The following is a 13,679-nucleotide window of genomic DNA, read 5'->3' on the forward strand; positions in this document are numbered from 1 at the left end:
AGGAACCGCGGGAACCGGCTGCCTCGGGCCAGGGTTGACCCAGGGACTGCAGGAGTGGACACTCCACCCCTCTCCCACCCCGGGGGGTCCACAGGAAACAAAAAGCACGTAAGAAACGGTTCCTTTTATTGAGTGGAACGTGGTAGAAAAGTACATGAAGTGCAGGTGTTGTGAGGGGCGCGGGCATGCAGGTGGCTGGCTCGGGAGAGGAGACGGGCACAAGCAGGGCCCCGCCAGCCTTCCCCTTCGGCCGAGACCCCCTCCGTTGGGGTCTGTATGAGGGTGGGAGGCTGGCTCCCCCCCATGGTGATGGCAGAGTCCAGCTGTGGGGTGCAGTGCAGGGTGCCCCCCGGCCCGAGGCCCAGGGCCAGGTCCCAGGCGAGCGGTCCCTGGTTCAGGCCCACCGAGGTCGGCCGGGCGGGTTGGCAGCAGATGGAGCGTGATGGTGAGAGCGGGCGGGCGGAGGGGCATGCTTCCAGACCCGGCAGGCTCTGAGTCGGCGGGCGTGGCCTCAGGAGGAGGCAGAGGGGGACCCCGCAGGGGGTCCAGGGGGCTCTGAGAGCCGTGGGGGGGGCCGCCGTCACATGACGTTCTGGAACAGCTGTAGGGACCTCATGATGTTGTCGTCCTGCAGGGCAGAGGGGAGAGAGAGGAGGGTCAGAGGCCGCCCTGGGGGTCGCCACACAGAAAGGAGGGGTGGTGAGGGGAGGAGGCAGTCCTGCAGCCCAGACAGGGGACGGAGTGAGTTGGAGGCTGGACGATGGCGGGGCCAGGAGGGTCAGCGGCTGACCCTTGGGCCTGGGCTACAGGAATGAACATGCCAGGGAGGGGGATACCCTGAGGGGCAGCTGGCGAGAGTGTAAGACCAGTGACTGGGCCCTGGACACCCCCATGAGGTAGAGGTCAGCCAGTTTGTCCAAGTGCGGGCTCTGAAAGGAGTGGACGCCTGCCGTGCTGTGAACTGTCCCTTACCTTTGATTTTGCTGTGTCCGATACGTTCAAGGAATCGTTTGATTTCTTCTCTGACTTTCTCTCTCTTTGTTTTTTTTTTTTTGGATTTAATTTTTATTGTATCAATTAATAGATCCTGCTTAAAAACTCAGGCTTGCTTAGATGTATAACGATACACAGGTGAGCACATACATACTTCTGATTGCATTAATGTCCTCCTCCTCCCCCACTTGATTAGTAAAATAATACAGTCTATGAAACACTGCCTCAGAAGAGACATCACAGAGAATGTAGACAAAACAAAGAAGCCAAAGGTCACACACTCTGAGAGAGAGAGAGAGAGAGAGAGAGAGAGAGAGAGAGAGAAAGAGAGAGAGAGAGAGCATGTAGAAAATTATAGCTTTGAATCCATGTCAAGGAAGAGTGACAGGAACTGGGATGATTCAAGGGACTAACTTGTTTGGTTTTGGGGAGGAAAAATCTGACTTCCTCTTTTTTTTTTCTTTTTTGCTTTTTGGGTCACACCCGGCGATGCTCAGGGGTTACTCCTGGCTCATGCACTCAGGAATTACTCCTGGCGGTGCTCGGGGGACCATATGGGATGCTGGGAATCGAACTAGGGTCGGCCATGTTGGCTGTGTGCAAGGCAAACGCCCTACCCGCTGTGCTATCGTTCCAGCCCCTGTGACTTCCTCTTTGACCCACAAGTTGTTCAGTCGTGAGTTGTTTAATTTCCAAGTGTTTGAATTCTGCATCTCCCACTTGCCCCACGCCTGTTTCTGTTTGTGACGAACTTCCATTTTCAGCAGATCTTGGCCAGAGAGAACAGTTGATATTGGTTCTATCCTCTTGATTTGACGGATGCATGGGTCTGGCTTGGAGAATGTCCCAGGTGCACTGGAGGAGAATGTGTATTCGGTTTTTCCACTAAGTCCATCTCTTCCATCCCTTCCTTTAAAACCATGTTGATTTGGTCTGGTTAGTAGGTCGAGGGCTCATGTCTCTTGATTGCTTAGAAACGCCCGCCCCTGTCCCTTATAACTTTTTTTTAAAAAAACTTTGACATCTGTGTTATCGGATTTATGAATGGCCACACCAGCCTTTTGAAGGGAGTTATTTCCTTGAAATCCTGTTTTCCACCATTTCACTTTGAGCCTGTGTTTGCTCTGACTGTTCTGATGTGTCTCTTGCAGGCTGCACAAGGTTCTATCATTTTTGCTTTTACCATTTTTGGATGTGCAGGACTTTTATTTCCTTCATTAAGTTTTTCTCAAGGTGCTTAATTCTCTTAGGTGCAGTTGTAAATGGGTTTGCTTTTTATTTTTTTTTTAATAATGCAGGAGTACTGCTATTTATTCAGCCATTGATTAAGCTGATTGATTGAATTGGGCATGAACTCTGCATTTAATTTAATTTTATTATTGTTATCCCCCCCTTTTTTTTTATTCACCATGAGATAGTTACAATGCTTCCATGTTTGAGCTTTGGTCATATAATCATCAAACACCCATCCCTTCACCAGTGCACGTTTTCCACCACCGATATCCCCAGTATTCTCGCCACCTCACCCCAGGCCAACCCCTCCCCTGCCTGCATGGCAGACAATTTCCCCCACACTCTCTCTCTACTTTGGTTACATTCGATATTTCGACACCACCACCACAGTCCCACCACCTCTCAAACCTGCCGAAAAGGCAATGCTAGAAAATTTGTTTGTATCGCTTGTTATGGATAGAATATAATGTCCAGGAAATTCTGCGTCATTCTCTTCCGGGAGCTTTAGTTTATAGTCTCTGGGTCTTGGCCATTGATGAAATTACATGGCGCCAGGGACAGTTTGTGGGTGTGACTGCTAAGCTTCTGGAAAATTGGGGACCTGGGGGGAGGAGGCCCAGTCCCGATCTGAGCGGGCTTGGAGATCTCAGTCACAGGTTCCCACATAGCTGGGTTTTCCTGCTGGTCCACTCTTGGGTGAGGTTCATCAAGTCTTGATTGAGGCTCGTCCCCTCTTGGGTAAGGCTCATCCGAGTGTGTGGAGAGTGGCCTTGGGCATGGAAGCAGTTGGGTTCTGGAGGTTTTGGGCGGCAGGGATTCTGCTTGGGGTGGGAAGGGAAACTCAACCCGCTCCCCTCCGAGGTGCCCTGGTGAAGACAGCCTGGCTCGGGGTCAGGACATTCTGTGGTGCTCTCTTCTGGGAGCTTTAGTTTATAGTCTCTGGGTATTTGCCATTGATGAGGTTACATGGTGCCAAGGGCAGTTTGTGGGTGTGACTGCCAAGCAACTGGAAAACTGAGGGTCTGGGTGGAGGAGGCCCAGTTTCAATCCAAACGGGCCTGGAGCTCTCAATCATGGGTTCCCACCTACATCCATGTTACAGACCCTAACTGTGTCTTTTGATCTCTTTCGAGATTTATGGGTCTCTGAAATAAGGCCAATAAATGAGCTTATATAGCTGATAGCACAGTGGGTAGGGCGTTTGCCTTACACGTGGCCAACATGGCCGACCCGAGTTCGATTCCTCCGCCCCTCTCGGAGAGCCCAGCAAGCTACCGAGAGTATTCGATATGCCAGACACAGTAACAACAAAGTCTCCAATGGAGACGTTACTGGGCCCACTCGAGCAAATCGACAATCAACGGGAGGGCCTTTACCTTTACCTTTACCTTATATAGCTGAACCAGAGGTGGTTTGTGGGTGTGTCTCCCACATACCTAACTTTTGGCTGTTTAATTTTTTGGCAAACTTGGCTCCAAGTTGTTGGGTTCTGATCAAAGGCACGGCAGCAATTTTGGGGTATCTGGAAGTCTGAAGGCACCATCAGGCTACTGGTGCACTCACCCTGCAGGTACAGGTTGACCTGCTGGCGGCACCATATCCGTTTTTTCTTTCTTTCCTACTTCATTGCTTGCATATAGAAATGCAGCAAATTTGTGGTTATACAGTCCACCTTTTCTACATCGGTTGTTTCTAGTTGATTCTTAGTGGATTATTGGGGGTCATCATAGCATATGCCAACAGTGATACTTCTATTTCTTTTTCACTTTGGATCCCTGATTTTTGTGCCTAGTTCAGACTCTCAAAACTTTTTTGTTGTTGTTGGTTTTGGGGACACACCTGACTGTATTCAGGGGTTACTCCTGGCTCTGCATTCAGGAAGAGCTCCTGGCAGTACTCAGGGTACCATATAAGATGCCCGGGATTGACCCCCAATTGGCCGCCTACAAGGCAACTGCCCTTCCCCCTGCACTACCACTCCAGCCCCTGGTCTTCAGTGCTCGACTGAACAACAGCAGTAAGTGGGTGTCCTTGTGTTCGAGGGAGCCTTGCTAGTTTCCGCTGTTTAGTACGATGTGAGCTGTGGATTTGTCACCTACGCTTTTACTAATTGAGGTGTAAGTAATCAGGTGTTGAATCCATCAAGCTTTCTCTGTTTATTGATAGGAAGTTTCTTCTGTTGATGTGATATATTGCATCGATTCATTTGCTTACACAGAGCAAATAACATGTATCACTTGCCCTCCCGTTGTTCACTGAGTTGCTTGAGCGGGCACCAGTAATGTCTCCATTCATCCCAGCCCTGAGATTTCCGCAGCTTATCGGGGGCTCTTTCAGGGTCAGGGGAATGAGACCTGTTATTGTTACTGTTTTTGGCATATCAAATATACGTCACGGAGAGCTTGCCAGGCTCTGCCGTGTGGGCAGGATACCCTCGGCAGGTTGCCGGGCTCCCCGAGACGGACGGAGGCAGGAGATTCTGCGTCACTCTCTTCCTGGAGCTTTATTTTATAGTCTCTGGATCTTGGCCGTTGATGAGATTACATGGCACCTGGGGCAGTTTGTGGGTGTGAGTACCAAGCAATTAGAAAACGGGGGACCTGGGTGGAGGAGGCCCAGTTCCGATCTGAGCAGGCTTGAGCATCTCAGCCACAGGCCCCGCTCTTCTGTTGGTTCCTTCATGTGTGAGGCTTATCTGAGCGTGTGGAGAGTGGCCTTGGGCATGGCTGTGGCTGGGTTCTGGAGGTTTTCGGCTGCCGGGGCTCTGCTCAGGGCGGGGAGGGAAACTCAATCCACCCCCCTCCAAGGGGCCCTGGTGAAGGCAGTCTGGCGCGGGGGCAGGAGATTCAACATATGTATATGTATGTGCATTTTGGAGGGTCTCCCAGGCATTGCCTGGAGGCCTGGGGACCCTTCTTGGGTGCTGTCAGGGGGCCATGCAGTGCTGAGGATTGAAGCAGGGTGAGCTATGAGCCAGGACTGTGCCTCTGGCCTTTGGTTTGCAAACATGGGAATGAACCCCACTTGCCCTTGGGGAATGCATTATTCCATGTGCATTTCCACCCTCCTGTCGAGGCCCTGAGCTGTCTCCGCTGGGGACCGGGCTATCCGTTCACACCACTGACATCCGCTGCTGGATTTTGTGTTTTTGGGCCACCACACCGGGTGGTGCTCAGGGCTTACTCCTGGTTCTATGCTAATGGAATACCCCTGGCGGGGCTCCTGGGACCATATGGGGGGAGGGGAGGGGACCTGCATTGGCCGTCTGCCAGCCTGGCGCCTCCCCTCACTGTACACTGTCTAGCCACAGCCGTCCACCTGCTGGCCACACGATAATGCTGGCCATGGAGTGTGTGGAGGGTCCCCTCCTCGTCTTGCTGGTGCCAGGACTAAGCCCAACCTCCAGCAGACGAGACCCCCGGCCGCAGCCCTGGCCCTTGTCTCTTGGGAAGGACGGGGGTGGGGGTGGGGGACATTCTCCAAAGGGGGGCCAGCTCTGACCCCATCAGGTTCTGGGCTTTTGCCTGTGGGGGAGGTTTTGTTTATCGTGGCTGGTTTTCGGCTCCTGGCTCCGACCCGCTTTGCTGCCGTCCCTGCGGGCCCCCAGCACGCCTGGCCCTCTGGGGTGTCAGCCCCACCGCGACCCCCCTTCCGCTTCCTTAGAGAACCCCCCGAGGGCTCTGTTCATGTTGGTCTCATGGCTCCTTTGCTGCTTCTATCTCCTCCCACTGACCCGAGGCTCCGTGGGTTGCCTTTTCACACCCCCCCAGGGTTCAGATGCCACGTCTGGGTGGTTCTTGTTCTTGTTCTTTCCGTCAGCCTGTGACGCTGCCCATGGGCCTTGGTCACCCCCCCCCCCAGGTGCCCAGCTGCTGGGCAGTTACCCGCCCTGCCTGCGGGTGCCCCAGAAGCTCCCTGACGCCCCAGTGTCTGTCCTTCCTGGTGTTGAGTGTGTGCGTGGCCTCTGTGAGGACACGGGGAGAAGGGACCTTGGCCGCGGAGGTAGCTCTTTGGAGTCCAGGGTCCAGCAGGGGCTCCCGCCCTCTGTGCTGCCCCCAGGCTCTCAGTCATTCATTGCAGGTGCTCTGAGCCCCTGGGGGCAGGCCTGCAGCAGCCACGTGGGGGGAGTCCCCCCCCGTGGCCCCCGAGCCCTTCAGGAGAGACCCCTGGGCACCACCTGTGTGGCCCCATCCCCCCCAGTAAGGAATCCCTGTTTCACCGAGACCTTCTGGAGCTGCTTTGCGGCTCTGCTGCCAGGGAGAATTCCACAATCCCCATCCCCAGTGACTGAGGGTCAGCCCAGCCTCCCTGTCTATCTCCCTCAGACCCCCAAAATAGAGATCCTGCACCCCGAGTTGCCTGCAGGACAACTTACCTCCTGGCAGGACTCGAGAAACTCATCCAGCGTCACGATGCCGTCTTTGTTTTTGTCCATTTTCTGAAAGAGAAACCAGGAGACGCTCTGAACAGTCTGGTGACGTGTGTCTGAAAAACCGCTGTCCTCTGAGCAGCTTTTCTCGGGGGTCCCCGGCAGGGATGTGGGGACCAGCCCAGGCGAGCCCAGGGGGGCCAGGCCCGCACCCTGCTGTGTCGGGGATCAGAGGCACAGGGGCTGGGAGGTAGCCGGTCAGGCGTATGCTGGCCCTGAGCTATGCCCCGGACTCTCCGCCGCCCGTGAACACCTGTGGCCTCGTCCTGGCAGAACCTGAGTCAGAACCAGTGTCTGGGCCCCAAGTCCCAGCCCCGTCCTGCTGGACCCTGACCACTGGGCAGTACGGTACCCACAGTGAGGCACCGGAAACTCCCAAGGGACACACCCATCTCGGGTACACTGTGGACACCCGTATCCTGCCCCATGGGGACACTTTACTCTCCCGCCCTGTGGGGACACCCCCCTCCCCCGCACCGTGCAGCTGCGAGCTGTCCCGCTATCTCAGGTGCCTTGTGACCTGGCTGGGACAGCCTGGAGGAGCCCCTGCTTTTCCGCCTGCCTCTGAGTGTCCGGCCTAGAAGGAGCTCCCCGTGCCAGGCTGGCAGTGTGCCCAGATGACTGTCCCCGACCACGAGTCAGAGCGACCCCACTTCCCAGCCACGTGCCTCAGGACACCTCTGTGCCACCCCCTGGGTCTGTCCCCAGTGTCCCCTGCCGCCCACTGACTGTCTCATCCAGACCTTGTCTGCCGAACAAGCCCCCCCCCCCGCCCCCGTGGCCTGGCTGGGCTGTACCTGGAAGAAGACGTCCACGTGCTGCCGGGGCGTGTCCTCCCTGAGCACAGGGTACGTGTACTTGCCCATCATGTCGTAGATGGCCTTGACGATGTCCATCATCTCCTGCGCGGGGACAGCACGCCTCTGAGTGGCCACCACCCACCGGGGCTCCGCCAGGACCCCCCCCAACCCCAGCCACTGCACCAGAGGGGCAGCTCAGGGGCCTTTCTGCTTGCGACCCCACTGTGTGACCCCCCCAACCCCACCCACCCCACAGTTCCCTCTGGACCCCTGCTTAGGGGGTGCCTACAGGGGGGGTCCCCGGGCCAGCCTCCCGCTGTCCCTCTCTCCGCACACACCCCGGGGCCTGGGGGGCTTGCCTGTTCCCGCCCCGTCGCCTGGGGGCCAGTTAAGAGTTTTAGACGCACCCGAGATCCAGACTCAGTGGCCACGCCTGACCCTGAGCCCCTGGTACTCACCAGTCTGTTCCAGGATCTGTCCCTGAGGTCCTTCCCCTCGGAGACCAGCGAGGACAGTGCCCGGGACTCTACTTCCTCGGGCTGGGGCCTTCCCCGCCCTCTCCCCCCATGCTCTCTCCTCTCCTCCCCCCTTCTTCTCTCTCTCCTCTCTCCTCTCCTCTGCCCTCCCCACTCCATCCTCTCTCCCCGACCCTCTCTGTCCCTCTCCCGCCTTTCTCCTTTCTCTTCTCCTCCCCTCCCCCCTGCCTACTCTCCTCCTCTCCCCAGCCCTTCCCTGTCCTCTCCATTCCTTTCCTAAGAGCAGGGACTTAAAATCCACTTGAGGCCAGGACGCAGCTGCGGGCGAGAAGGCCGGCCTCACTGTCTGAGGTTCTAGGTTCCATCTCTTGTGCCCCCTGCCCACGGCACTGCCCCCCGAGAAGACCAGCAGGGGAGTGTAGTAAAGGGCAGGCCCCTCCCCTGCCCAACAGGCCCATGCTGGCGGCTCTCCGGGTCCACTGTGTGTGACCGCCAGAGTCCGACGCCTCATGGAGTCAGTTTGGATTTGCAGGAGGTGCCATGTCGGGGCGCTCACAGCCCTGAGCTGGTGTCCCGTTGCCCTGCGGGGCCATGAGTGGCCCCGGCCCCTTCCTGCTCTTGTCCCGGCCTCCTGCTCGGGCTCCTGTCTGTGCCGTGAGGTCTGTCCTAGGGTCTGAGCTCGGGGCTTCTTGGCCCATGGGATGGTCAGTGCGTGAGGGCCTACTGGCACAGGGACGTGTGGGTCACTGGGGTACTGGGGTGGGGCGTGATGCCGGCATGTGTCAGCCTGTCCCAGCCCGGTCCCAGGGCCTGATGGGAAACGGCTGCGTCAGGGCTGGGGTCACAGAGCACTGTGCTGGGAGTAAGTGAAAGGAAACTCGGAAACAGACTGCTCCGGTACACCCTGACACTTGCACCCCCCCAGGGCTGACCCGCCCACCCCTGCCTGCCGACCTCCTTGTTTATGTAGCCGTCCTTGTTGATGTCGTACAGGTTGAATGTCCACCTGAGCTTCTCATGCACGGAGCCACGCAGGAGAGTGGACAGGGCCGTCACGAAGTCCTGCCAGGGACAGACAAAGTCGGGGAAGGCTCCGCCCTGTCTCCCCCCCCACTCTCCTGCTGGCACCCCTGGGTCAGGTCACTGCCCCCTGGCCCCCCGCTGTCCGGCCCTGAGGAAACAAGGACCCTCCCCCACCATCCCATGAGGGCTGTCGGGGGGATGCTGGGAAGTGAGTCCTGCCGACCACTGAGCATGGAGCCCGCCGGCCACGGGGTGACCAGGGGGCCTGTGAGCTCTGCAACAGTCCCTGAGCTTGAGGTGGGCTGGCTGCTTCCAGGGGCACTGCTGGGGGGCTCCTGCTCATCCTGCCCCGCCCTGCCCCGCCCCGCTGGCATACCTCAAACTTGACGGAGCCCGTCTGGGTGGTGTCGAAGGCATGGAAGAGATAGTGGGCGTACGTGCTGGCGTCTGCGAGGCAAAGAGGGAGGTGGGTCCCCGGGTGCCTCACCCACGGGCTAGAGGGAGGGCTGGCCCGTGGGGGCACCAGGCTGCCTGGCCCCGGGGTCCCGGACTCTGCCCGGGGGAGTCACATCCAAGGCCACCCCCGAGCCTGGCCGGCTCTCAGCCTGTAACCCTCAGGTGTGACCACGGGCACCTCACACCGCATCTGCCCTGGACATGGGGGGCAGTGAGGCCTCTTGGGGCAGGGCAGGCAGCGCTGGGTGCCAGGTCAGGTGCCTCCCTGCCCAGGACAGCGCGGGCGCCCGGCTCACCTCCGTGAGGGAAGAACTGCGCGTAGATCTGCTTGAAGGTCTCCTCATTCACCGCCCCACTGGGGCACTCCTGTGGGAAGGGGCTGTCAGTGGGGGCCACGGGGGCTCCCAAAGATTCCCAGTCCTGGAGGGCACCTCCCGAGAACGGGCCCTGCAAGGCTGGACGCATCTAGGGGGGAGGGGGTCCCGGCTCAGCCCGTCCAGGAGGGGAACCTCCAACCCCTCCACGTGGCTGGCGCTGGCCACACCTCTAGGGATTGATACTTTTTGGAAACAGTTGCTTCCCATTCAGAGCTGTGGGGGGGGGGGGGGAGAGCAGCCTGGATGGAAGGGGTGTGGGGGTCTCGTGGGGGGGGCAGGGGGCGGACTCTCAGGGGCCAGCGGGGACTCACATTCTTGAAGCCGCGGTAGAGGACCTGCAGCTCCCGCTTGGTGAAGTTGGTCTGCGCCTCCAGCTGCTCCAGACCCTCGGGCCGGTGGCAGACCACCGCCATCTCCAGTTCGTCCTCCGTCTTATCTGCGGGCGGAGACGGGGCCCCTCGACAGCGGCTCTCTGGGTTTCGGGGTCCCCCAGCCCCCGGGGACAGCCCCAGATTTCCCGAGCGGAGGGACAAGCTCCCCCCCCCCCCCAACGGCCCCTGGGGAGACGTGGCACAGCTGAACCGTGAGCCGGATGCATCATTGAGGACACATCACGCCAGACCACGCAGGGCACAGTTCCCCTGGGGGCCACTCCCGCTGGGGTGTCGTGGGGGGTCATTCAAGCCCTGGGCATTGACCCCCCCTTGACATTGCCATTTTACACAGATTAGTCCAGCCGTAAGGCCCCACCCAGATCCACTCAGTGGGACGCGGGGGTTTCCAAGAGCCGCTTCTGGGGGCCCAACAGAGTGTTTGCCGGGACTCGACCTGGGGACACACGATGGGCAGCAGGGCATTGGCCAACCTAAAGACTGCATGACCGGAAATGGCGCCCAGGGGAGGGGCATCCAGGCAGGCTGCCTGGCAGTGGTGGCCCGTGGGACCGTGTGTGTAGGCAGAGGTGGGGCTCTGTGTTGTGAGGGGGAGCGAGCGGGCTCCTGGCTGGTGTGGCTCTGGTCAGGGCCCTCTCTGTCCTCAGGTCCCCCCACCATGGTCACTCTGCCTTCAGAGACTTGGAACCGTTAGGGTCTGTTTGGTGGGTGCGGGGGGCTGTGCTCTGCCTCCCCTAAGGTCATGGGCATCGGGGAAGGACCCCAGAGAGGTTGGAGCACTTGGCGACAAGCCCCAGAGGTCACTGCCTCAGTGCAGGGTGGCGGGGCCCCTGTTCCCTCCATGTGGGGTCAGGAGAAAAGAGGTGTCGTGTCTCCCCCAACACCCACCCCAGATGGGATGCTGGGAATCGAATCCGGGTCAGCCACGTGCAAGGCTAATGCCCACCCCACTGTGCTATCGCTCCGGCCCCCCAAACACGCCTTGGAGAAGGGAGAGTGACCTTGCCTGGAAGCTCCTCCTGTTGGCTCTGCCGGCCGTGTCCAGGTGCATGGCCCCCGGATGCCTGGGCAGGAACCCCGTCAGATCTCACCCTGGTGAGGGGTGCCGAGTGAGGGCATCGGGGACGCCTCACTCACTCCCTGGCTGGAAGGCGCCCTCACAACTGGGAGCCGAGACCCTCAGCAGGGGGGCCCGTGAGGCCGCCCCAGGTCGGGCTTTCTCATCCCCTCTAACCACCAGGCTGCATGGCCGCGGGAGAGGGTCCCAGAACAGGGGGTCCGAGCAGCCTTCCGGAGGCAGGAACCCAGGGGCGTCTTGATGCCGAGTCTGTCCTTGTGTCGTGTGAGCCCAGGCTCAGTCAGCCTGAGAGCAGCTGTATGGAAGGTTCCAAAGCCACCGGTGGGCGGGGAGGGGGCCTGTCCTGTGTATGTGGGCGAGCCCTATCCTTCTCCTGGTTTCTCTGTGAGCCCCACCCCCCCGCAAAGGCATGCATCCCTCTGTCCATCTCACTCGGGGGCGTCCTTTCTCCCAACCTTCCCTCCCTTCCATCTCTGCGTGCCAGCCGGAAGTCAGGGGACAGTGGCCAGGGGACACCCACAGTGGGCACCACGCCCCTCCAGTGCCCACCCAGCCCCCGCAGCTTGCCTGGGTTCCAGGAAAGGGGGGAGGGCCCGGCTCCCCGAGGAGGAACCTCCCCCAAGCCCAGCTCGGGGCCAGTGCAGGGGCTCTCCGTGCCTGCACCCCGACTTCCACCCACCCATGCGGGGAGCAGGGTCCCCCTCCCCCCCGCGGCCAGAACACTGCTTGTGGTTATTTTTGTTATCAATGATACTTCAGGGTGCGTTCGGGAGTCAGAGGCCAAAGGTGAGCGGTGGCGGGGCGCTCTTGGGGGGCCGGGTACAAGGGGGCTGAATTAGATGCTTCTCGTATTCACAGGCTTTGGGTCTGGAGGCGGCTGTGACCAGAGCAGTCCTGATGGGTGCACGCTCCATGTGGCTGCTCACTCTGAGTCAGGGACGGGGGATGGGAGGACTCAGCACAGCCCAGGGGCGAGCGGCGGTGTCCATCCTCTCCAGAGCCCCAGTCATGCCACATGCCACCCACCCATCGGGGTGTCCAGCACCGGAAATGCCCCACACAGCCCTGTCTGAGGCCGGTCCAGGTATTGTCCATGGGCCGGGCTCCCTGCTGCCCGGGGCCCCGGGACAGCTGACGTGGGCAGATGGAGTCTGAGTGCTGGAGGTGTCTCCCGTTAGAACATCCACAGCCAACAGCCCAAGGCCAACACCTGATACCCAACGGCCTCCGAAGCCCCCTCAAGGGCAGGGCGGGTCTTTGTGGGCTCTGAACCGTGCCTGCAGGTTCCTGAAACTTCACTGGCGACACTGCAGGGAAGCCCATGCAGGCCAGGGCCGCTGCCTTCTCTCGTTCTCACTGGGCACCTCTGTGTGTGTGTGTGTGTGTGTGTGTGTGTGTGTGTGTAAGCACAGAGGGGAGGGGGTGTGTATGTGTCTGTGTGTGCACATGTGTGTGTATAAGCAGAGGGGAAGTTGTGTGTGTGCGTGTCTGTGTGTGTATGCTTGTGCGTGTGTGTAAGCAGAGAGAAAGTGGTGTATGTGTGTGTGCATGTGTGTGTGCGTGCGTGGGCGTGTGCATGTTTCTGTGTGTAAGCACAGAGGGAAAGGGTTGTGTGTGTATGCATGCGTGTGTGTGCATGTGCGTGTGTGTGTTTGTTGGCAGTGCCCTCCCAGCCCCCGGCGTCCGTCCACTCTCCCACCGCCTGCCTCACACGATTTGGCCCCAGCCCGAGCACTGGGGGCTGAGACACAGGAAAGCACCATAAAATGCCAAGGTTCGGAGCAGGAGGGGAGGAGCCCAGCCCGGGGAGACAGCGGCCGCCTGCGCGCCCTGGCGTCCCTCGCTGCTCGGGGAGGCCGGCCCTGGGGACACGTCGCGCTCCTGGGGGCTTTTACCTCTCTGATACTGGTAATACCACCAGGCGATGTCTAGGAGAGAGTAAGAAGACGTTGAACCAGATCCATCCAGCAGGCAAACAGGAGCACACTCTCATTCTCTGTGGGGACCGCGTGCTGGGTGGGGGGTGTGGGTGGGGGTGACCGGGTCCTGTCCAGCGAGCGCCCAGTGCAGCCCAGCCGGGGGGGAGGCTCCCCCTTCCAGGTGAGAACAGGCCAGAGCCGGCAGTGCCCATGGCTCCCAGCAGTGGGCGCCCCGAGCAGGCCCGTAGCCATGCAGCCATGCAGCCAAGATGGGATGGCGTGGAAGAGGATGCACGGTGCCATGGCCCGGGATGAAGCGCCCCCATCCCCCCCCCCAACGGCAGACCCCTCCCAGGACCCGTGGCTAGAGCGGAAGTGCCCGTTCCTCCTTATCCCAGCCAGTGCTGGCGCAGCCCCTGCCCACCCAGTCCTCTTCCCCCACCCAGAAACGAGACTGGTCTCAGACAGGGCCAGGCAGCGGGGCAGGACACGGGAGAGGGCTC

The 13,679-nt window shown here is 59.7% G+C and overlaps 1 protein-coding gene across 2 annotated transcripts in view; it reads right to left on the reverse strand.

Moving 5' to 3' along the window:
- Positions 1-534: 534 nt before the first annotated feature.
- Positions 535-13,679, reverse strand: part of KCNIP1 (potassium voltage-gated channel interacting protein 1) — a 94,255-nt gene continuing 81,110 nt past the window's right edge. The window contains exons 2-9 of one of the 2 annotated variants that reach the window (XM_056133095.1): positions 13,153-13,185; positions 10,099-10,223; positions 9,707-9,776; positions 9,331-9,401; positions 8,886-8,993; positions 7,453-7,557; positions 6,602-6,664; positions 535-628 (exon numbers count right to left, since the gene is read on the reverse strand). In XM_056133095.1, the coding sequence (XP_055989070.1) occupies positions 581-628; positions 6,602-6,664; positions 7,453-7,557; positions 8,886-8,993; positions 9,331-9,401; positions 9,707-9,776; positions 10,099-10,223; positions 13,153-13,185 (623 nt within the window). In that variant the 3' untranslated portion in view covers positions 535-580. The remainder of the gene's footprint in view (positions 629-6,601; positions 6,665-7,452; positions 7,558-8,885; positions 8,994-9,330; positions 9,402-9,706; positions 9,777-10,098; positions 10,224-13,152; positions 13,186-13,679) is intronic. The other variant, XM_056133096.1, reaches the window with a different exon arrangement.

Source organism: Sorex fumeus, unplaced genomic scaffold (assembly GCF_029834395.1).
Source record: "Sorex fumeus unplaced genomic scaffold, SorFum_2.1 ptg000097l, whole genome shotgun sequence".
Lineage (NCBI taxonomy): Eukaryota > Metazoa > Chordata > Mammalia > Eulipotyphla > Soricidae > Sorex > Sorex fumeus.